Source organism: Chinchilla lanigera, unplaced genomic scaffold (genome assembly GCF_000276665.1).
Source record: "Chinchilla lanigera isolate Chin_1 unplaced genomic scaffold, ChiLan1.0 scaffold00141, whole genome shotgun sequence".
Classification (NCBI taxonomy): domain Eukaryota; kingdom Metazoa; phylum Chordata; class Mammalia; order Rodentia; family Chinchillidae; genus Chinchilla; species Chinchilla lanigera.
The window spans coordinates 644,520-665,162 of NW_004955542.1; the positions used below are offsets into that span (position 1 = coordinate 644,520).

Here is a 20,643-nt window from a genome sequence, read left to right on the forward strand (position 1 = left end):
CGGGGGCGGGGCAGGGCGGGGCAGGGCGGGGCATGCAAATGAGCGGCCCTTAAAGCGCCAGGCCAGCGCTCCCCGAGCGCTCCCCAGGGCCCGGTCCGCGCCTGCAGCGGGCCTAGGGCCGGCACAGAGGAGGCGCCTGGGCCCGCAGCACAGTTTATCCAGATCCGGGAACCTAAGATGCCTCACTGCTGGGAGCCTGGGGCTCCGAGGCATCAAGCAGTCTCAGCCTGCACAACCACAGAAGGGGACATTTTCAGGGGAGGTCTCCTACGGGTGCAGGGGAAAATGCCTGTGCAGACCCCTGGGTGGAGCAGACCCTCCTTGCAGGAGATGGTCACTCAGGCCCTGGAGCTCATAGATGCTGCAGGCTTGCCTGGCGGGAAGGGGCCCTAGCCACTCCTGATGTGGACTCGGTGTCCCCACCGGTGACTGTCCAGCTGGCACACAGGGCATCACTCTGAGTGTCTGTCCCTCTACAGGGCCCACCTGGCCCTCTGAGTCCCTGGGCTCCGGACTCCTGCACCTCAGGCTCCACCATCCTATCTGCTTTCAGACCCCAGTGCTGGACCAAACCGGCCGGGAGACGAGGGTGCATCGCCAAAGGCAGGCGGAGGAGCGGTGCAATGACAGCAGCTACCGCCAAGGTGCTGGTTTCATGTTTAGCCTGTTTTTCTGTAGTTTCCTACGATGTCTCCAATGTGCCCAGGCAAGGAACAGTAAATGTTACTGCTAAGGGGCAGCTCAGGGTCCTCTGTGAGGGCCGTGCTGGCTTACTGGAGGGTCGCCCCATGGTCCCAGGCCCCAGCTGTGGTATCAGAGCTGGGCACAGGATTGGAGGAGGCTCCCTGCTGACTGCCCCTGCACCAGTACGACCTTCAGAGCGAGATCCTGTGCCTGGAGGCTGGCTTGTCTGCCCCTGTCCCCCTGCTTGGTGCACCCACTCTGTTTTGTAGTGGGGTCAGCTGAGGCTGGAGAAGGGCAGGCCCTGGCTCACAGTACCTGTGGGAGAATCAGTCCCAGGCCAGCTCCTGGCTTTGAAACCCCAGGAAAACAGCACCACTGTGGTGTGACACCCCATACACTGCAAAGAGGGGCAGGGTTCTGGATGTGGTCCCTATTTTGGAGGCTCAAGGACAGAGTTGCCAGGGGCCTTTCTGTGAGCTGGGGCCCAGGAGGCCATGGTACTTTGGAGCAGCCTGGGAGCCTCCACCCTCTCTGTAGTCAGCTGGGGGCTGCTGGCGAGCCCTGTCTCCTTAGTGGGTGGCTTTCTGGCATGGGAGGCAGGGCTTGGCGTGAAAGAGGCCACAGCATGACACGTGAGGCTATGCTTCCTGCCCCACGCCCTTCCCCACCTTCCTGCCCTGCCTGTCACACCTGGGCATACTCCTCAGTGGGCCCTGGTAACAGCCCACTTGGCTGGGCTGGGGTCCACCTGGGGACCGTGGGGGCCAGTGCTGCCCCGGGCACAGCACATCTCCAGGCACACAGTGGTGCTCAGCGGGTGCACAGCTGAGTGGTGGGCCTGACAGACGTCTGGCCAGCTGCCCAGTGCTACCTCCAAACAGCGGCATGGCAGCCCTGCTCAGAGCCACTCTCCAACCTTGGACCCCAGAGTGACCCAATGACCTGCACCTGGCCCTGTTGACTACCCCCAGCCTTCCCCTGTGCAGATTTCCAGCCTGGCCCGGGAGACTCGGGGTTAACACAGGCCCCATCGCTGCTGGGCATCGCATTTCATTAAAAGAAAAAAAAAAAAAAAACAACACAACTCCACAGGCAAAAAGGAGAAAAAAAAATGTTTTTTTCAGGTGCTAAAAATATGATCAGGAAATACTTTACAGCAATGTGCTGTTTTAGGTCCCCCTCTGGACTCAAGGGCGCCTTTGTCTCTGCCGCAGAAAATCCACATTTATCAAAACCAAAATTGCTTTATCAAGTGGGCTCATGTACTGTGGCAGGCAACTCGAGCCTTCCCCATGGGCTGTGACGCTTTAATTGAGGGCCTGATTTACGTGCAGTGTAGATAGGGAGCTTCAGATCCACCCCAGGGCACACAGGACTCGGGCACCTGGCTGGAGGGGAGGGGACAGGGTGGCAGTGGAACACAGAACCCCACCCAGCTGGTGCCATCACGTGGTCCCAGCCGTCCCCACCACATGGGTGCAGCCAGAAGCCTGGGCCCCAGTGAACTTCCCCAGCCAGGATGAGAGAAGCCAGGACAGGGGGAGAGGGGCTATGCGGCACCACGCCCGTCGCCCATGCAGGACTTCAGTGTTCATTGTGGGGAGGAGTGGGCAGGGCTGGCGGTTACTCCCCGAGAGGGAAGGGGGAGGCAGCAGATGCTGTAGGTGGCGCAAGCACTGGCGCTGCTGCCCTGCCCTGTCCCTCAGGCACCTCCTCCATCCCCCCCCCAGCATTGGGTTAGTCCCCTCTGCCCCTGGAGGAGATGCACAGGGGCCAACGCGGCCCCAGGTGCCACAGGTTCCTAGGTCCCCCTGCAGGGACAGTTCCATTTGTTCTTTCTTCCCTTCCAGTCCCCGGAGCTCCCTCTGCCGATAGAGTCATCCTTCAGAGGCAAATTTAATGACACGGAGGAAACCCTAATGACATTCCATCAAGTAAAAATTGTTTTTAAAAAGTAGTGTTCCAAGTAGTGCACAAGCTGTGACCTCAACCGTCCCACGTACGTGCACAGCAGACAAAGGGAAGGGGACAGGCTGCTTGGGGTCCACCTCAGGGTCGGGGTGGTTATGAGCTTCTTTATGTTCTGGTTCGCTGTGATTTATTTATTTATTTATTTTGCAGTGCCAGTCCTGAGCTGTGTAAGGATGCAGACATTGAGCATGGACTACATCTGGGGGGCGGGCAGCCTCTGAAGACTTGGCTCGGAGCCACGGAGGCCCCCAAGGCCACCTGAGGGCCATACATGGGGCCTAGGCACAAACCTGTGTGGAAATCCAGTGTCCATGAGGCACTGGGGGCCTGTCTTCTGCAGGCACCAGGCCTGGGCCCATCCTAGCCCCAGACACCAGAGAGGCTGCCCTTGCTGGTGAGAGGAGTCTCACTGCAAGGCCCCTCAGAGCTGTGCCATGATTTCTACAGAGGCCTGGGAGCAGGTCACGGTGGGGCACATGGCAGGCATCCAGCCCCTTCTCCCTCCTTGCTCACTTAGCTCCCTGGCCTCACTTCCCAGACGGTACTGCTGTCCTCCAGGTGGGGGAAAACATCTGCCCAATGCCCCGCCCTGCAAGCCCTGGGGCAGCCAAGCTCTCTTCTGATGGCTTACTGCTGTCCGTACTTGGCCACTGAGGGTGGGCACACAGCCTCAGAATGCCCTGCCACCACAGACTCCTGTGCTTGGAGCTTCTCCTTGGAGCTGTGCTGCACTTCAGATCCTTCTTACCCTGCCATTGATCGATGGGCAGCACTGACAGACCGTGAGACCTCTCTGCCCACCAGCCCAGCACTGGATTTGGGGATTTATTATAGGGCAACTCCATTCAAGTAGGTCTGAGGGCTGACCAGGCAGGACAACCTCTGACAGCACAGGCGCAGCTCACGGTGCCCAGCACGGGGCAGTGCTCCCAGCCAGGGCAGCCCAGGCCTGGGCTCACACAGGGGCTTTTCCTGAAGCCTGGTCCTGGGAAGGTGTTGCTTTCAACACGAGAGCGGATACAGAGGAAGACGCATCCCGCTGCACAGCTCTGCAGGGAACCTGGGGAAATGCCAGCGCGTGGCCACGGCAGGCCCCAGTGGAAGCCATAGCCGCTGTGGTAGCAGGGGCCAGATTCCCGTGGGAATTTCCCAGTGTCTCCAGGCCAGGAGCGAGGGAGCCTCTGGAACAACTTCAGATTTCACACTCCAGTGCCGCTTGTGGCCGGTGAGTCACGAGGACTCGAATCTGAGTCATTTCCAGCCACCTGCCACGGTGACAGGCGGCAGTTCCTGGACGCGGGAGGTTCCGCAGCCTCTGGACGGGGACTGTGGCGGCTGGCCTTGTGGGACATTGTGTTTTTGGCTCCGGTTGGTGGAAATGTTTCCCACGTGCTTCCCGGTGTTTACAGAGCGAGGCTGGGAATGCAGCCTGTGGCCAAGGAAGCTGGCCTGGCAGGGCCCGGCCACCGGGGCCTGGCGAGAATGGCACGTTTGAAGCAGAATGCAGCACCAGGCCAGGGGCGGGCTGAGGGGGTGCCCACAGCCCACTCCCCATGGCAGGTGTTGGAGAGGAGTGCCCAGCAGCCTGGCGGGCCCAGCCAGTGACACAGACCCCATGCAGGGCCTTTGCAGTCTGTAGGACCAGAATGCCCCAGGAGACGGGTGGTTGGTGCCTGTGCCCTCTCCTGCCTTTGACCCCTCTGCAGCACCATGGAGCTTTCCCAGCCTGGGACCCCTGCCTGAGGAGCCCGGGCCCACCTGCTCAGGGCTGCAGGCAGCCAAGCCGGCGGGGTTCACTGCCTGGCCCGGGAGGCCTGGCGGGGGTGGGCACGTCGGTGTTGCGGCTGCACTTCCCGGTCCAGCTGCTCCTTCAGGCTGGCCACCTGGGGATGGCCAGGAGCCTGGTTAGGTGGGGTGGTGGGCATGTGGCCAGGGCCCCAGCATAGGCTGTGGAGGGCTGTGTGCCTGGAGGGCCGGAAGGAGGCATGCATGGCGGAGTAGCAGCCAGAGGGGGTGCAGGGTCCTCATCACTAATGCCACCCAGGACATCCTGGGCAGAGGCCACTGCCCACCCACGGTGGACAGCCCCTCTATGCAGACTGTGAAACACAGTGACAGGGAAGTAAACATGGCTGATGGTTCAGGGACGGTGACGGGGCTGACCCTGGGCATCTGTGGCTCCAATTTCCTTGTCTGTAAAGCAGGGTTCTGAGCACAGGGCTCTGAGGTTCTGCAGCTCCGAGCCCCATGGTGTGGCCCGGCAGGCATGCTGTGCATGTGTGTGTGTATGGTGCCGTGCACTCCCACATGGGCCCAAGGCCCTGAGTGCACCCTCACCCGCTCCCCGTGCCCATCTGTGTGACTGAGGACAGGAGCGGCCCTGAGGCTCTGCTGTGCACGCCCAGCCCCTGCCCCTCTCACAACCATCTTCCGGCCACCCCACTCTACAGACACGGTCGGTGCTGGAGTCGGGGTGAGCTGCCCTGAAAGCCATGCCCACCTCCCTCCCAGTGTGGGGCAGACACAGCCCTGAGGGGCAGCAGGACAGGTGCTCAGGGTGTGGCCACCTCGCGGGGTGCCTGGCCTCCCTCCCCTGCCTGGGCCCTGCTGTACCTGCTTCTCCAGCCCCTTCATCTGACGCTGGTTGGTCTGCTCTTGGGATGCCAGGGCGCGCATGGCCTGCAGCTGGGCCTGCAGCAAGCACATGGGCCCCTCGCTGCCTTCTGCGGTGGGGGGCCTCCCAGGGGTCCTCTCTGTCCTCAGGTGCTGTTCCCTTCCTGGCCCTGCTGGACCTTGCTGGGTCCCTGGCCTGGCCTGCTACAGGCAGCAGAGATAGGCTCAGCATGCACTGGGCACACAGCCTGCATCAGAGCTGGCAGCCAGACCCAAGGCATGACCTCGGGAGGCTCTTCAGGAGCACCCACTTTCCCACTGGCCCTGCTGGGGTCCTCCGAGTCCTGAAGGAAACACTTGCCTGTCCCCTTCCCCAGGTTCTTATCTGGATGGGTCTGGTGATAGAAGGGGAGACTAAAGCCTCTGAGTACCACACGTGGTTTCAGCCCTGGCCTGGGAACCCTCACGGTCTGTGTGCCCCACAGGCTTGCCTGTCCCCCTTCTGCAAAGCCAGGCCTGGCTCATGGGGGCCCCTACAGGCCTCACACAGCCGTGGAGACTGCAGTGTCTCAGGAGGGCAGGGCCCCCTGGAGACAACTCAGATGTGACCAGGTGGACCCCATTGATGCTCTGGTTCCATTCCTGCAGCCTTCCCACGTGTTACATGGGACTCCCACCTGCCCGAGCCCACCCAGCTCCTCTCCAAGGCTGGAAGAGTGCTGTGTCCCAGCCGGCTCACCTGCAGTCCCTGGTTCTGCTGCAGGGCTCTGTCCCACTCCTGGTGTAGGCTGCTCAGGGACTGGCCCAACCGCCCCTTCTCAGCTGCCAGCACCTCCTGCTCCATCTGCAGAGCAGGGCAGGACTTGTGGTGGGCTGTAGTGGGCTTCTGGCAGGGGCCTGCGGTCCGGCCAGCCTGCTCTTGGGGAGCTCTGTTCCCCTGGGAAGGGCTTTGAGCCCCTGGAGTTGGCAGGGCTGGCCAGAGCGCTGCCTGCTAGGGTTCCCAGTCTGCAGCCAGAATGGAGCTCAGGAGAGTAGGGGGGGCCCATGGGGACCCTTGAACGGACCTTCTCTCTCTGGGTGGGTGGTGCAGGAAGCCTCAGCCTTCTGCAGCACCCTCACCTGCAGCAGTGCCCCCCATTGAGTGCACACACGCCCAGCCCTGGTGCATGTGCCAACCCAACCCCAGGGAGCCTGTGGCAGTGCCCTCCTCTTCGGGGCTGAAGCCGTTCTGGCAGTGTCCTTCTCAGCCATGAGCTGTGGGCTCAAGACCGGGAGGCAGCTGCTTCCCAAGTGCAAGCCATGGGCTCCGTGGCCCTGTGCCACACCCTGGGGAGGACTCCATCGGATCCCCGACTCTCTCGCTTGTGCACAGATGACCCTAAGAGGAGCCCTGCCTGCAGCCCAGGAAGCCCAGGCATCCTGCTGTGCCGTCTGACAAGTTCGCCAGGCCAGGGCAGGCACCAAGCCAGGCCTGGCACCAAGTCCCGTTCACTGCTGTGCGGTGTCCGCCCTGCCTTCCGCCTGCTGCGTCCAGGAATATTCACTAGGCAAGGGCAGCGGGCTGGAAGTCTTCCTCAGGGCTGGGGGACCTGTGCCCCCACCTGGGTGCCTGGGCCATGGGATGTGGTGGGTTTGCACCAGCAAAGTTATGCGGTCAGTGGCCCAAGTTTTACAAAATTCAGGACTGCTTCCTCCCAGACCAGAAAAACAAAGAGTTCCCTTCCACTGGAAAAGGAGCCTGTTTCTTTAAAAATCCAGTTATACTCCTGGAAGCGCATGTTATAAAGAGAAGAGAAAAGTGAAATCCAAAATAAATAAATGGCCACATCCGGGTTTCCCCTCCTGAGACACCAATAAAGGGTTTATGGGCTGTGGGCCCCGCACAGCTGACCTCCTGGAACTCATTAGCTGTTCCCGCCCTCCCCCACGGGCCCCAGGGACCTGGGTTGGGCGCAGTGCCCACAGCTGGCTCTGCTGCCCGGGCAGTGACACTGAAGCTGGGGTGGACACACAGCCCACCCGCCCCCGCAGGGCACTGCTCCCCAGATCCACGGCTGGGGTGGGCCTGCCCCTCAGGATAGCGGCAGGATCTGGTCTTGGGGCCCCCTGGCTGCTCCTCTTTTGTGGGAAGGCAGATGGCCCCTAGGGGACAGCTAGCTAGTAGCTTTTGTGACTGTCCTGGTCAGCTGGCCTCCATCCCTGGGCGGGAAGGGTCGTGATAGCAGGGAGGCCATGGGAGGGTCCCCTGCTCTTGGCCCCTGCTCCCTTCACACCCCCTGCATGGCACCACCTCCCCTGCTTTGCAGAGAGATGGGGCCCCAGCAGTCAGGTGCTGGCTGCCAGGTCCAGCCTCACATCCTTCCTGCCTGCCCCCTGTGTCCTGGCTGTGTGCTGCCCTCTGGAGTCCCTGTCCTAGGCTGGGGCCATGTCCCATGGGGGCGGGGAGTCTGTGAGGTCTCAGAGCCCAGTGGCCCAAGCACCTTGAGGGGGTCACATCCCAGAAGGACACAGACTGGGGGGCTGGCCGGGACCCTGTGGCTCCCCAGAGGGGTGGGGTGAGGCCGTGGTGTCTGCAGGGGCAAGGCCTGTAGGAAGCACTCCTCTCCCTTACACTGCGCATCCCCAGGGGACCCCCATCATAGGGGTGCTCATGGTGGGGCAAGAAACCAGCCCTGGGATTCCTCGGATGCCTTCTAGCCTCAGTTTCCCCGCTGCCAGCTGGGACCTGGACGCTGGGCGGGTCAGGTCCTCACAGGTCTCCGGCATCTGCCCAGGCCTCTGGCCCTGTGTGCGGCCTCACTGCCGCTTGGGCGGGGTGTGGCTCCCCTACCTGCCTGCCCGCCCTCACCTCTAGGCCCTGGCTCCCCCATCTCCTCGAGGCCTGGGGCAATGTGCCCAGTTGTTCCTACAGGAGGAGAAACAGGCTGCCTGGAGGTGTTGGGGGACGCAGGGCCTCTGTGTCCAGATGGGGGGGCTGCTGGGAGGTGAACAGCAAGAATGCAGTCAAGGACAGGGCTGCTGGGCTGAGGAGCTGATCTGCACAGCTGGGCATGGTGGCACACATCTGTCATTCCTGTACTCTGGGAGGCTGAGGCAGGAGGATCGGAAGTTTGAGCCTAGCCTGGGCAGCTTAACGAGATCCTGCCTCAAAATTAAAAATAGAAAAGGCTGGGAATGCAACTCAGTAAAAATAAACCGAAAGCTGGCTTGTGCCCTTAATGTGACATGAGGTGTGTGGACCTCCAGGAAGCCAGAGCTGGGCCACAGCGACAGGAGGCCTATTGGGAGGCCTGGTGTGGGCAGTGGGTGGGCCACAGGGTCTCCAGAGCCATCTTAGGAGATGCATGACACATACCATCCCTACTCTTAGCCCTCAGGCCCTGCGGCCCTTGGAGTGAAGACCCCACATGGCTCTCCAGGCTCACAGAGTCGGTAAGGCTCAGGCTGGACCCCTCTCCTCTCTACCTGCGTTCTCCCTGCCTCTGGTGTCCCTCCCTACCCTATAGGCAGCTTGGACACCGCTGGCCCCCATGGCTCAGGAACTGGACAGGTCTGGGGCCATCTACAGAGGCGGGCAGGCAGGAGCAGGTGTGGGTATGAGCTCAGTCCTGAGGCTCAGGCACTGCTGGCTGGGAGGAACGGCTGCTCAGAGGGACCCACAGGGAGGGTAGAGGAGCAAGAGGAGCTGCGGCCCAGAGGCCGGAGGGTATGCAATTCCCAAGGCACAGAGGACACAGCCCCAGAGGACCAGGAAGACAGCAGTGACCTCTGCAGTGGGCCGCGGGTGTTGGGGACAGGAGCTGGGGGGGTCAGTGGGCTGGGGTGGGGTGGGGTGGGGAGGTGGCATGCAGAGACCTGGGGCCCTCGTGGGCAGCAGAAGCCTGACCCGGCAGCACTGGCCTCTCAGCACCTCCCTGGCTACCTGCCCAACTGTCACCACTGAGGGGGGCTGGAGTGACAGGGCCTCCAGCACAGGCAGGGATGATGGGGGCCTGGGTGGGCTCCCAAGACACTGTGAGATACCTGACGCATTATTACTTGCAACAAGAGAAAGGGGGCCCTAAGATTTCCATGTTTCACTCTTCCATGCAAGTTTGAAAATTACAGTTTTCTATTGCTATACATTTTCCAGTAGAAAAGCAGATGTTTCCTTCCAATATGGCTTAAATATTTCATGGTAGTTTTAAGAGGCCCCAAACCAATTACATGAAGCATCACGCTTCTCTGTAATGACTAGAATTTATGGAATTCAAATTAACCATCATAACTGAGTGGCTCGCCCTGCGGGGCACCACTGGCTTCACTGAGTGGGTGGCGCTGCGCGTGTCCTTTGGCTCTGAGTCCTCACCCTGAGCAGGAGGCAGGTGGGCAAGGCCGAGCCTCGGTCTGCTCTGGTCTGGGGGCTTCAGCGGCCACAGGAAGGATGGAGCCCCAGCCCTGCCCCAAACTGACTGCCCGTGCCTCGGGCCGCCGGGCTCCTGCTGGGAGGAGCAGGGCTTGGGGCAGAGCATTCTGGGCTTGGTTTCCCTGTGTGCACCAAGGGTGTGGTGCAGTCTCTGAGGGCTCCTCTGGGGACTGAGAAAGATGGGAGGACAGCGGGAGAGCTGGAGACCCAAGACGTCCCGGGGGGCCGTGGAAATGAGGAAAAATCTCCCATGGACCCTGCGCTGGGCGAAGACTGAGCCGGCCTCAAGCACAGTGGTGGACAGAGGTCTCCTTCACCGTCCCTTGGCTGCATGAGGAAGGACAGAGCAGGCCACCCGTGCCCTGAACCCGATCCCTAAGCCCTGGGAGTCCAGGTCCTCAGTGTGATGCCTTTGTGTCCACTAGTGACACGGGCCAGTCCCATCACGCACTGGCACACAGATCCTGGGCTCCGCGTGGGCGGAGGCCTGGTCCTGCCCGGATTGCACAGGGCAGAACTGGCTCCAGGAAGCCCTCAGAAGCAGGGGTAAAGCCTCAGTTTACCCAGTGGGAGCCCAGAGTTTGGAACCAGGCTACGACAGACAGGCCACGTCTGGACCCTGCTGTCCACTCCTCTGTTTATGCCATGCTGTATACAGCTGTACTGCTCTTTCTTAAATTTTCCTGCCAGATCGCTAACATCTATTCTTCCCCGAGCACTGCAATCAGCCTGACCAGCTTCCCTCTAAATACACCACAGACAAATAGACAAAACCAAACCAAAACAGTGGGCAGCAGGCAGCCAGCTGAGAGGCCCAGTGCAGAGACGAGAGCCACCCAGTAAGGCCACCCAGAAGGAAACGGTCCCCAGTGCCGGGCAGGAGCACAGAGAGGCAGCGTGACGTTCTCCTTGGTTACCCTTGGATTAGGGAAGAGGTGAGAACAGAACCTCCTAGAACTTGGTGAGAAGGGGAAGACTTCACATCGAAACCTATGGTGCACATCAAACCACAGCAAGGGGAAACTCGGTGACATTAATCGTTTTTAGGACCGAAAGAGAAGGCTCAACATGAAAAATTCTCTTGTTCTGTTAAGAAATTAGAGAAGAGCAAAAAGAGAAAGTTACAGAAATAGAAGCTGAAATGAATAAACTAGACAAAAACAAGAGAAGGGACATGAGCCTGTGAGCGCGCCAGAGGAAGGGGCACAAAACGCTGCCAGGTTGAGGGCAGACGCGGGGACAGCGACGGGGGACGGGCACGAACAAGGGCGCTGGTAGACCGCGCTCCTGTCGACAGGGCGAAGCAGGGTGTGGACGTCCATGCCAGTGCACTTGGACATGCAAGATGGCAACTTGCTCTCCAAAGACGAGACCTGACCCGGAAGAGATGGGAGGAGACGGCAGAGAAGGGCTCCCAGAGAGAGCCAAAGTGTGTTACTTAGGATGGCAGGAGCTCTGCAGAGTTTACAGCACAGTTCAGTTCATCTTGAGAGTCCTGGGACTGTCCCCTGCAGCCCTGGGACTACCCAGGTGACAGGCAAAGAAGCAGGCTTACAGATTCATTTCACAACATGAAATATTCTGACACTGGGAAATCTGAAAACTATGGCACATGAAGGAATTATGGGAAGTAAATATTCTCAGCAAAACAGGAGGAGCTGACGCCAGCTGAGTCCCCAGTGCAGGCCCAGGGTCCGAGTGTCCCCGAACTGGGCGACACCCCCTCACACTTTGCCTCTGGAAGCTGGATGAGTGACAGGCTGGCAGCGGGAATGGCAGAGCCCACGTGGCTGGACGTGGCACGTGGGGTGCAGGGCGCAGAGGGGCTGGCAGGAGTCCAGGACACAAGGCCCCTCTGAGCTGCTGGGGCCATGACCGGGCGCCAGTCCCTGGTCACATGGGCGGCCTCTTGGGGGTGCGGAGGGCGTGTGGGGCAATGCTGGGTGGGCGCCAGGCCTGCCCTGCGCGGAGGCCTGCCAGCTGCGTGCGCCCGGCTGCACTGGGCGCGTGTCCCTGTGCGCTGGCTGTGCACTGTTGCTCTGCTGGGTCCCAGGTCGCCCTGGCAACAGGGAGGGACTAGCTCTAAACAAGAGTTGCACTGTTCGCACAGCACAGCCTACCATTTAATTAGAAAAATATGTTTTTAATTAACTTTCTCTTGACAAGCACACTGGCTGATGTGAAATGGGGGAAGCAAGCAGACCGCGAGGGTGAAAGAAGTTGTGTGGAGGCCAGAGCTTGCTCTGGATCAGCCTGGGCCGTCAGAGGCAGTCAAGGGGTCCAGGGGGCATGGGGTGCCCAGGGACCAGACCTGCCTGCCAGCGGCTGGCCTGGCTGCAGTGTGGCCACATCCCCAGCCTCAGCTGCCCGGAAACACGGCCTTGCGCTCTGGCCTGGGCTTGTCGTCAGAGGCGGGGTCTTGGGAAGACAGCGGTGTGGCCGCGTCTGAACCTGCCACGACTGGGCCAGCAAGTTGCAAAGACTGGGAGACCCTCCTCAGAGCTGCAGACCAGGGGCTCTGGGGGTCCCTCGGAGCAGATGGAACCAAGTGGCCTCAAAGAGGACAAATGCATTTGCCAGAACTCCAAGAAAGAAGTGACAGAATAAGGGGGAGTTCAGACACACCACTAAGCACACAAGTCAATTCTACATGGAGCAGAGGCTGTCTAGAGCAGCCCCAGGCTCGCTCTGGCAGCACATACTGTAGAGCAGCCCTTGCACCTGCGGGGGGCACCTTGGGACCACGGTACCCTTGGGATGGGGGCTCGGGTGGGTGGGCAGCTCTACCCCTCAGGGCCTGGCAGGTCTCTGGCGCTGAGACCCAAAAGCCTGTGACACTGGTGCAGGACAAGGACCCTTGCTCGTCTTTCCTTGGAATAGGGGGCAGGACCAGCCAAGTCCAGACGGTGCCTCCCACCCCACCTGTGGCCGGGGTCAGAACGCCCTGCTTCAGAGACCTCAGAAGATGTGGCCGTCAGAGGAGGCAATCTGAGAATCTCTAATGAAGAGTTGTGAACAGAAACGGGCACTGGGGCTGGGCGTACGGCTCAGTGGTTACAGCACCTGTCTGGCAAGTTCAATTCCTGCCGTAGAGACAGGAACTGGTGTTCTTGGGGTCTGCGGACAGTCTGAGAGAAACACTTGGGTACAACAGGGATGTGGAGAAAGCAGATTAGACGCAGCTGACAATCAGAGTAGCTGAGCGGGATAAAGCCTGAGTCCTCTCAAACCTGGGAGATGTGGGGGGAAGGAGAAATACAAGACAGGCCTGGGGCACAGGGCTGGGGGTCAGACTGGAAGGCTGGAAATCCAGGGCAAAGGATTTGGAGAGGGCAGGAGAAAGTGGTTCTGGGGTGGAGAGAGAGCCGCAGAGGGGCAGTGCCACATCAGCACCTAGGTGACATTTCTGAATTTCAGACAAGCGGGACTCGGGGTCCACTTTGCAAAGGGCACTGACAAGAAAAGAACCCACAAAGCCCCTCTTTTCTTTTTTTCCCTCCCTCCCTCCTCCCTCCTTCCTCCTTCCTTGCCCCTTGCCCTCTCCCTGCTTCCTTTTTGCCTTCTCCCCCTCTCCTGTTTCTTCCTTTCTCTTTCTTTCTCTCTCCCTTTCTCTCTTTCTCTTGCTCTCTTCCTATCTGCTTCCACCTGGCTGTGCTCCTAAGCCTGAGACCTCAGTTTCCCCAACCTGTGAAGCTGGGGCTGGGACCGCCTCACAGCCTGCCAGCAGAGATGGCCTCGTGCTCTGACAGCCTCCAGCCACCTGCCCCAGCACAGCCTGCAACTGTGCCAGCAGGGAAGCCCCTTGCCCACCGAGCCTTACCGCATCTGTTCCCCTTCCCTGTGCCCCTCCAGGTCCCTACCTGCCGCCGCCGTCTGTCCTGGGCTGCTACCCGCGTGCTGGCCAGGTGCTCCATCTCCAGCCTCAGGAGCGCCTCCTTCTGCAGGACCCGTGATGCCTGGGCACTGTCCAGGGCCCCCTCTGCTTGGCGCCGGCCTGGGAGGAGGGCAAGGCAGGGGTCACAGGTAGCTGCTGAGTCTCCACAGTCTGAGGGTGGCAGTTGGCAGGGCCCAGCTCTGTCTGCCTCCAGCCTCCTGCCCTCTCTCTCCACCACCCTTCCTTCTCCTGAGTCCTGACTGATGCCAACCCTTTTAGTGAGGGACAGCAAGCAGGGGCCTCTCTGGGGAGGTGGCAAAGGTGGGGTCCCAAAAGGGGGCAAATATGTGGCCACTTGGGAGAATAGAACCATGTAGCGGGCATGCTTGGGGGAAGGCTGGCACTGGGCAGGGGTTCTGTGCCCAGCAGTGCTAGGAGTGGGGGTGCCGGCCAGCCCCAGAACTGGTCAGGATGTTGTCCCCACCCACCCCAGAGTTGTCCTCAGATCCCACACTTGTGGGAGGCAGATGGGACTGGTTGCCTTCACAGCATGGGAGTTCACCTTCCTCCGCCTCCACCAGTGCCCTCTGCAGCTGCTGCACACGACCCTGGGCCTGGGCACACTCGTTCTCTGCCACGCTCAGCCGGGTGCTGAGGCTGGCCACCTGGACCCGGCAGGCGTCCTGGCAGAAGCACTGGGGTCAGTGGGTGCAGGGGGAAGATAGCCCTGGGGCTGCGAGGCACCCACTGTGGCGGTGGCTGAGACAACCTCTGGGCCTGCGCAGGTGCAGAGGGTAGAGAGGCCAGAGAGTCCAGCCTGGGGGCAGCAGGAGCACAGCCTGCAGGCTGGGGCAGGGAGGTGGCCCCAGCAGATGGCTGGAGCGGGCAGGGAGCAGCAGGTGGAGCCCGGGACTGCTCCTCTCCCTGGAGCCCCTGTCGCCGTGCCCACTGGGAGGGGTCGGCCTTGTGGCTCGGGGAGGTCCTGGGGCTAGATCGAGGGAGCAGCTGCTGGGACTGTGCCCCTGAGCAGGGTCTGAGTGACCTGGCTGGTGTCCCAGCCTCTGGGAAGAGCTGGTGTGGCATGGGATGCAGAGGGTCCTGGCATGGTGTGCTGTACGGGCCAGGGTGGCCAACTGCTGTGCAAAGCCATTGGTGGGAGGGGTGGTGGGGATGCTGGAGTTTGTCACCATGGACCAAGGGCAGTCTGGACACTGCCCCACAGGACCCACCAGGGTCTCAGCAGGCTTGGGGGTGGACAGACAGAGGGACACTGGTCTGAGAGAGGGGCTGCTCTCACCACCATGTCCCATGCCCAGGGCGTGAGCCCGTGCAGGTGGGGAGGATCTGGGCTGGCCTCACCCTCTCCCGCTGGGCATCCCGAAGCTTCTGCACAAAGTCCCCCAAGGCTTCCTGCACAGCAGCCACGTCCATGACTTCTGGGTCATGGTCTCCAGGTGCAGGTGATGGCCACCGCAGTGGTGAATGGGGCCAGGCAGCGGGGCTGCCACCCTGCTGCTCTGGGCAGACCTGGGTGCTGTCGAAGCCTGAGGGAACTGACAGCGGAGGGAGTGTGGGCAGAGATGTGGTGATAGACACGAGGGTGCCCTCCCTCTTCTCCACACTGCTGAAGGCTCTGGGGAGGGCTGGTCCTCCCTGTGCAGGTGAGGCCTGCGCTGGGCTGGGGGCCCGGGTCAGGGACACAGCTGACCTCTCTCTGGGAAGCCAGGTGGCTGCGGGGAGACTGCTGGGCTCTCACCCTGGAGTCCCAGGCCTCGGCGCAGCACGGAGCACAGCCGGCCTAGCTGGGCCTCTGCATGCCGCTCAGCAGCCTTGGCCCTGGCCAGGTCCTGCTCCAGGCTGTGCATCCGGCCACAGGTGGTGTCCAGGCGGCCCTGGAGGCTGTTGGCCTGGCTGCTGGCCCGCTGCAGTCTCCTGGTGACACCGCGGAGCTCGGCCTGCAGGGTGTGCTCGGCTTCTCGGCTCTCAGAGAGCAGCCTCTCCAGCTGCCCTGCCCGGGCCTCGCCTGTGGCTTCGGCCTCTGCCAGCTTCCGCTGTAGCCCCAAGACCTGTGAGAAGGACACAGGCTCTGGACACCTGGGCAGATGGCAAGGTGCAGCCAGGCACCCAGGCCCCTCTGCCCTTGGAAAACTCACCCCCTACCCCACAATTTACAGCTGGAAGGGTCTCCATATCTGCCTCCCAGCCTGGGTTTGGCAGGGGTGGTCAGGCCTCAGGAGCTGGGCAGTGCTGACGCTGCTGTGGGCGTGGTGGCTGTGTGTGAATTAGGGCTATGTGTGTGCTGATGCAGGGTCGGTGAGAGTGCCTCTCCCCACGTGGGCTGTGGCACCACTTAGGGCAGGGTTTACCTTTTTCTACGGCAGTGCTTATAGCTGTAGCTGGGTCCTAGCCTGGCCACATGTAGTCACTGTGGACCGGGATGTGGACAGACCCACAGGTACCTGTGGGGTCCAGAGTGAGGGCCCTGGGCTCCCTGCATGGCATCACCACCTGCCTCCTGCCGGAGCTGAGGACCCACTGGGCCTGGCTGCCCCTTCACAGCCCCTCATCTCCTCCTGGGGGAGCAGACATGTGCCCTACCTCTTTCTGGGCACTCTTGTGGGCAGCCTCAGTCTCTGCCACCTGCCTCTGCAGCTGAAGTATCTCTTGCTGGCTCTGCTGCCACCGCTGGGCCTCCCGTGAGCACTGGGCCTGCAGTGCGTGCACCTCTCTCCTCTGCCTGTGATTCTCAGCCTCCAGTGTCCTCACCTGGAGTGTGGGGTGCTGTGGCAGGAGCTGCCCACCTCAGCCTCCTTGTGGTCTGGGCTGAGTTGGGCCTGGGCTGGGCTGGGACCCTGGGATGAACCCCAGCCACTGCCCACACCCCTGGTGCCCCCCTGGGGCAGGAAGGCTGGGTGGAGCGGTGACCTGGACCGAGGTACTGTACCACCTGAGCTCACCAGCGCAGCCACGCCAAGGGCAGCAGTAGACGCCTGTCCCCAGCATGCTCCTGGGTGTCACTCGGTCTGGGGATGTTCCTGGCCCTCACCTGGCTGTGGTGCTCCCGGCAGGCCTCCCCCTGCGCCTGCGCCCGTGCTTGAAGCCTGGCCTGGAGCTTGCTGGCCTCCTCCTGGGCTGCCACCCGCACCTCATCCAGGGCTCGCAACTTCTGCTCCTGTTCTTCCTTGGCCCGCTTTAAACTGAACAGGTGCCACAGCTGCAGGGCTCCCAGGCCACACTTGCCTGAGACCCTCGCAGCCATCCAGCAGGTCCAACCTCCCCAGTGGGACCGGGCTCGGGCTGGCCTCTGTAGGGCCCCCTGTCCTCTCCGGGACGCTTGTATCTGAGTCCCTGTGGCCAGGAGGGCCCTTCCTGCCCACTGCCTACCTCTTCCGCCCTCTTAGCCCACCTGCCTCACCTCTCTTGCCTTTTATCCACCCAGAGACCCTGTGTCCAGCATCAGCCTGCTGTGTGGCCCGTAAGGCCTTCCTGGAGCCCTGGCCAGGCCCCAGCTCCCCAGCCTGTCCCAGCCTCCCCCTTGTGGCCATCTGGCCACTGACAAGGGCTCCTTGAGGGCAGGGATTGTCTTCCGAGTCCCAGGCCCCTGGGCAGGCTGGCATGCATGGCTGCCTCTCCCCACATCTTTCCCTGCCAGCTTCCCAAACTCTCCTGTCCGGTGTCTCGCTTGCCAGGCCAGGGCCTCCGTGCTGCCACGCTGCCATACCTGGCTTTGTCCTGCCTGGCTCTGTGGAGGGCAGCCTGCAGCTCGGTGTTGGAGTGTTGCAGTGTGTCCTTCTCACAGGCCTCGGCACTCAGCGCCTGGCGGGCTTCCAGGGCCTCCCTGCGCAGCCTCTCACGGCTCTCCTCGCTGCCCTGAAGCTCCCGGCGCAGCCCGGCCAGCGCTTCCTGGGCCTCGAGCAGCTGGGCCTGTAGCCTCTTGGCCTGGGGTGGGGAGCATAGTGAGTAAGGGCTAGGACGGCTTGGGCAGGGTGTGTGGGTAGCCCTGGGTGGCATGTGGCTGAGATTCTGGCCTAGAAGGAACCTGTGTCCCACCCAGCCTCAGGCCCCACCTTGGAGGAGAGAGCTGGTTACCAGCCTCATCTGCCCCAGAGCTGTAGCTGTCCCTGCTGCTATGCAGGCCATGCAGCGGCTCAGGAAGCTGCAGCAGACAGCTGGCCCCAGAGCCGGCAGACCCCCTCGTCCCCCAGCCTGGTCTTGCTCGTGTCCCCCTGGGGCTCTGGAACACTGCCACTGGTCAGCAGGGCCTGTGAGGCACAGCTGTGCCCACACATCAGTATTTTCCCCACCTGCCACTACCTGGTGGCCCTTCTGCCAGCCGACCTGGTGCCCGCATCTCCCCTGTGGCCACCACCTGTCTCTGCAGGCTTGGCACTGGTCCTGCGCGCTGTGGGCTGAGTGCCCTGGCCTCGTTTCTCCCGTACCCATCATATTTATTTTTGTTTGTTTTTGAGACAGGGTCTCACTATGCAGTTCAGGCTGACTTGAACTCAGGGTGTAGTCCAGGTTGGCCTTGAACTCTCAGTGATCCTCCTGCCTCAGCATCTCAAGTGCTGGGACTATAGGCATGTGAAACCACGCCCAGTTCTTGTTCCCATCTATGGGATGCAGTCAGGCACCTGAGCCTTGGAATCCTCTACTTGTGTCAGGCCACCCAGCTGCAGGACACTGCCCACATCCCTGGAGACCTCTGTGAGGCTCAGCGTGCAGCGCAAGGAACTTCCAGACCAGGGCAGCGGGCCCACAGTGGGCAGGTGTGCCCTGTGTCCACACAGGGAACTGCCCCACCCCTCCTGGCCCTGGGCTGCTCTGGTCCCCTGAGAGCTGCCCCAAGGAGGGCAGGAGGCCACAGTGAGTCCTCACCCCTGCCAGGCTCACCCCTGGGTGTGCCCATTCTTGGTCCCTGTCCCGGGACAGAGGGACTTCCTGCGCTGGGCTCCACAGGGCCCACGTGGAGGGCCAGGGAGGCCAGCCCGGTGGGCTCAGGCCTGGCAGGGGCAGCCCTGGCCTGGCTGTCACGTACCCTGGGAGGTGGCGGAGCCTGCAGGGAATGGGGACCGACGTCAGGCTGCTGCTCACCAAAAGCAGACCCCTCTTTGCTGCTGTTTGCGTGGGACGCTGTCCAGGCCCCTGGCCGGCCTGGCTCTGAGTCGGCCGCTGTTATTGTTGTTCTGTTTTGGGAAGGGCCCAGGCCTTCCCCGCCCCACCCCCGCCCCTGCATGTGGGAGCCACAACCGTGCCGAGCATTTTCCGCAAGCTCAGCAGAAATCCACCCAGAAGGTCAAGGACCAGCGCAAGGGCCGATCCATCACGAAAGCAGCTCTTTCCATTTCCCAGAGCAGAGGAGATGAAAACAAGCGAAACAACTGGGGAGGCCCCCAGCCCTGGACGGCGCCCCACCCCAGCCCCAGGAGAGCATGCTTCCCTTTACAGGGATTTTACAGCCAGATCGCTTAATGTGATTATAATAATTATTTCTTTACTAGAAATTGTATAAACAGCCTCTTTTGAAATCTCCCGCAGGGAGGCAGCTCCAGTGCTCCACGGGGGGAGGGCAGCAATGAGACAGGGAAGGTTGCTGGGCCAGCCTGTGTGCACGCATGTGCACATGTACGCAGGAAAGGCTGTTGTTTGGGTCATGTGTGCAAGTATAAGAGTGTGCATATGTGTGTCATGGGTGCCCTCACACACACAATGGGCATGCATGTGTGTGTACATATGCCTATCTGCTGTTTATATTTGTGCACGTGTGTTTCATGGTTCTACCTGTGTCTACATCTGTGAATTCATGGTGTGTGCACGTGAGGCATCCAGTGGGCAGCTACGACTGTGCCTGTACGCAGGTGGGTGTGGTTTCCATGAGTATGCACACGTGTGAATGGGGTCCATGACAGGTTGTGTATGCATGCACTCATGCATACACAATGTGCACCTCAGGTGGGGCTGCAGGAGCCTGGAGTTTCCTCCAGTTGAAAGACTATAAAAAAAAAAAGTGTGGTTTTCATGGCAACACCGGACCAGCCTGGCCCCCATGGGCAGGCTCCTCTGCCTGCCTCGCTCTGCGCTTTGTCCCCCAGGTCCCTCTCCTCTTCAGCCTCCCGTCACCCTACCCCCTCCTGGGGGCCCCATGCCCAGCTGGGGCCTGGTCTGTGGAGCCCTGGCCCTGCCGTGAGGCCCATGCCTCTGTCCCCTCCTGCTGCCCGCAGTTTTGAAATCTCACTTTCTCCCGCACGTGGCCATGGCCAGCCTGCCTTTGCAATCTGCTGGAAGGAGCCCTTTCTCTCTGGGGCCAAGGTAAACAGCCGTCATGTTAAATCACGCTCGCTTCCTCTCCCGCTCTGCAGGCTGCGGGCTGCGGGCTGCGCCTGGAGGGCTGCACCCCACTCAGCCTGTGCTTCAGGCCTTGGCACACAGCCCACCTTGTCCCCGAGGGGCCCAGTGACCCTTCCTACGGCCTGAATCCTCAGGCCCTCCTGCCCTGGCTTCCCACAGGCCCCTCCATCCTGCCGAGCCCCTCAGAAACACCTTCCGCCCACGGCCCGCCCTCACGGGCCCTGCTGCCCTGCCCAGGACTCTTCCCGGCACCGCATGTGGCTCCCAGCCCTCTGTGTCAGCACCAGGGCTCTGCTGGGCCTACAGCTGCCTGGAAACCCCACTCATTCCACCTCTCCTCCAGCCTGTCTGACCAGGCCTCCAAGCCCTACCCTACTCGGCACCCTAATGGGAACCGGTGACGTTTGTGGGTGACACCAGGTCTCCCCTCCCTGAGGGTGCAGCCTCTCTCACAGGCCTGGAGAGCAGCTGCAGCCACTGTGCCAGGAGTGAGTGTCCCCCACTCCTGCTGCTTTGACTGCATGGGGAGAGGTTGGCTGGTGACCGGCCCCCAATGTCCCACCAAGAGCCCGAGTGTCCTCTGTGCCCGGCACCCGCACCGACACAAGCAGTCCACAGCACCGCCCTGTCTAAGCCATGCCCACTCAGCCCACTTCCTCCTGAATTCACCTTTTAGGCCTGAAAAGGAGACCTCTGTCTCCCTCCGTTGCCCATGGCTGGAGCCAGGTGCCAGTGGGCCAGCTCTGGG

General features: G+C 61.6%; 1 protein-coding gene across 16 annotated transcripts in view; it reads right to left on the reverse strand.

The window, feature by feature from the left end:
* Nucleotides 1-2,625: 2,625 nt before the first annotated feature.
* The window catches only part of Crocc2 (ciliary rootlet coiled-coil, rootletin family member 2), a 47,379-nt gene continuing 29,361 nt past the window's right edge, over nucleotides 2,626-20,643 (reverse strand). For 10 of the 16 annotated variants that reach the window (XM_013508071.1, XM_013508078.1, XM_013508075.1 and 7 more), the window contains 10 exons: nucleotides 17,269-17,486; nucleotides 16,594-16,744; nucleotides 16,146-16,313; nucleotides 15,256-15,613; nucleotides 14,907-15,100; nucleotides 14,110-14,230; nucleotides 13,534-13,667; nucleotides 6,008-6,112; nucleotides 5,269-5,472; nucleotides 2,626-4,538 (listed from right to left, as the gene is read on the reverse strand). In XM_013508071.1, the coding sequence (XP_013363525.1) occupies nucleotides 4,449-4,538; nucleotides 5,269-5,472; nucleotides 6,008-6,112; nucleotides 13,534-13,667; nucleotides 14,110-14,230; nucleotides 14,907-15,100; nucleotides 15,256-15,613; nucleotides 16,146-16,313; nucleotides 16,594-16,744; nucleotides 17,269-17,486 (1,743 nt within the window). In that variant the 3' untranslated portion in view covers nucleotides 2,626-4,448. Of the gene's footprint in view, nucleotides 4,539-5,268; nucleotides 5,473-6,007; nucleotides 6,113-9,305; nucleotides 10,001-13,533; nucleotides 13,668-14,035; nucleotides 14,231-14,906; nucleotides 15,101-15,255; nucleotides 15,614-16,145; nucleotides 16,314-16,593; nucleotides 16,745-17,268; nucleotides 17,487-20,643 lie in introns of those variants that run through there. The other 6 variants (XM_013508066.1, XM_013508070.1, XM_013508068.1 and 3 more) reach the window with 6 other exon arrangements.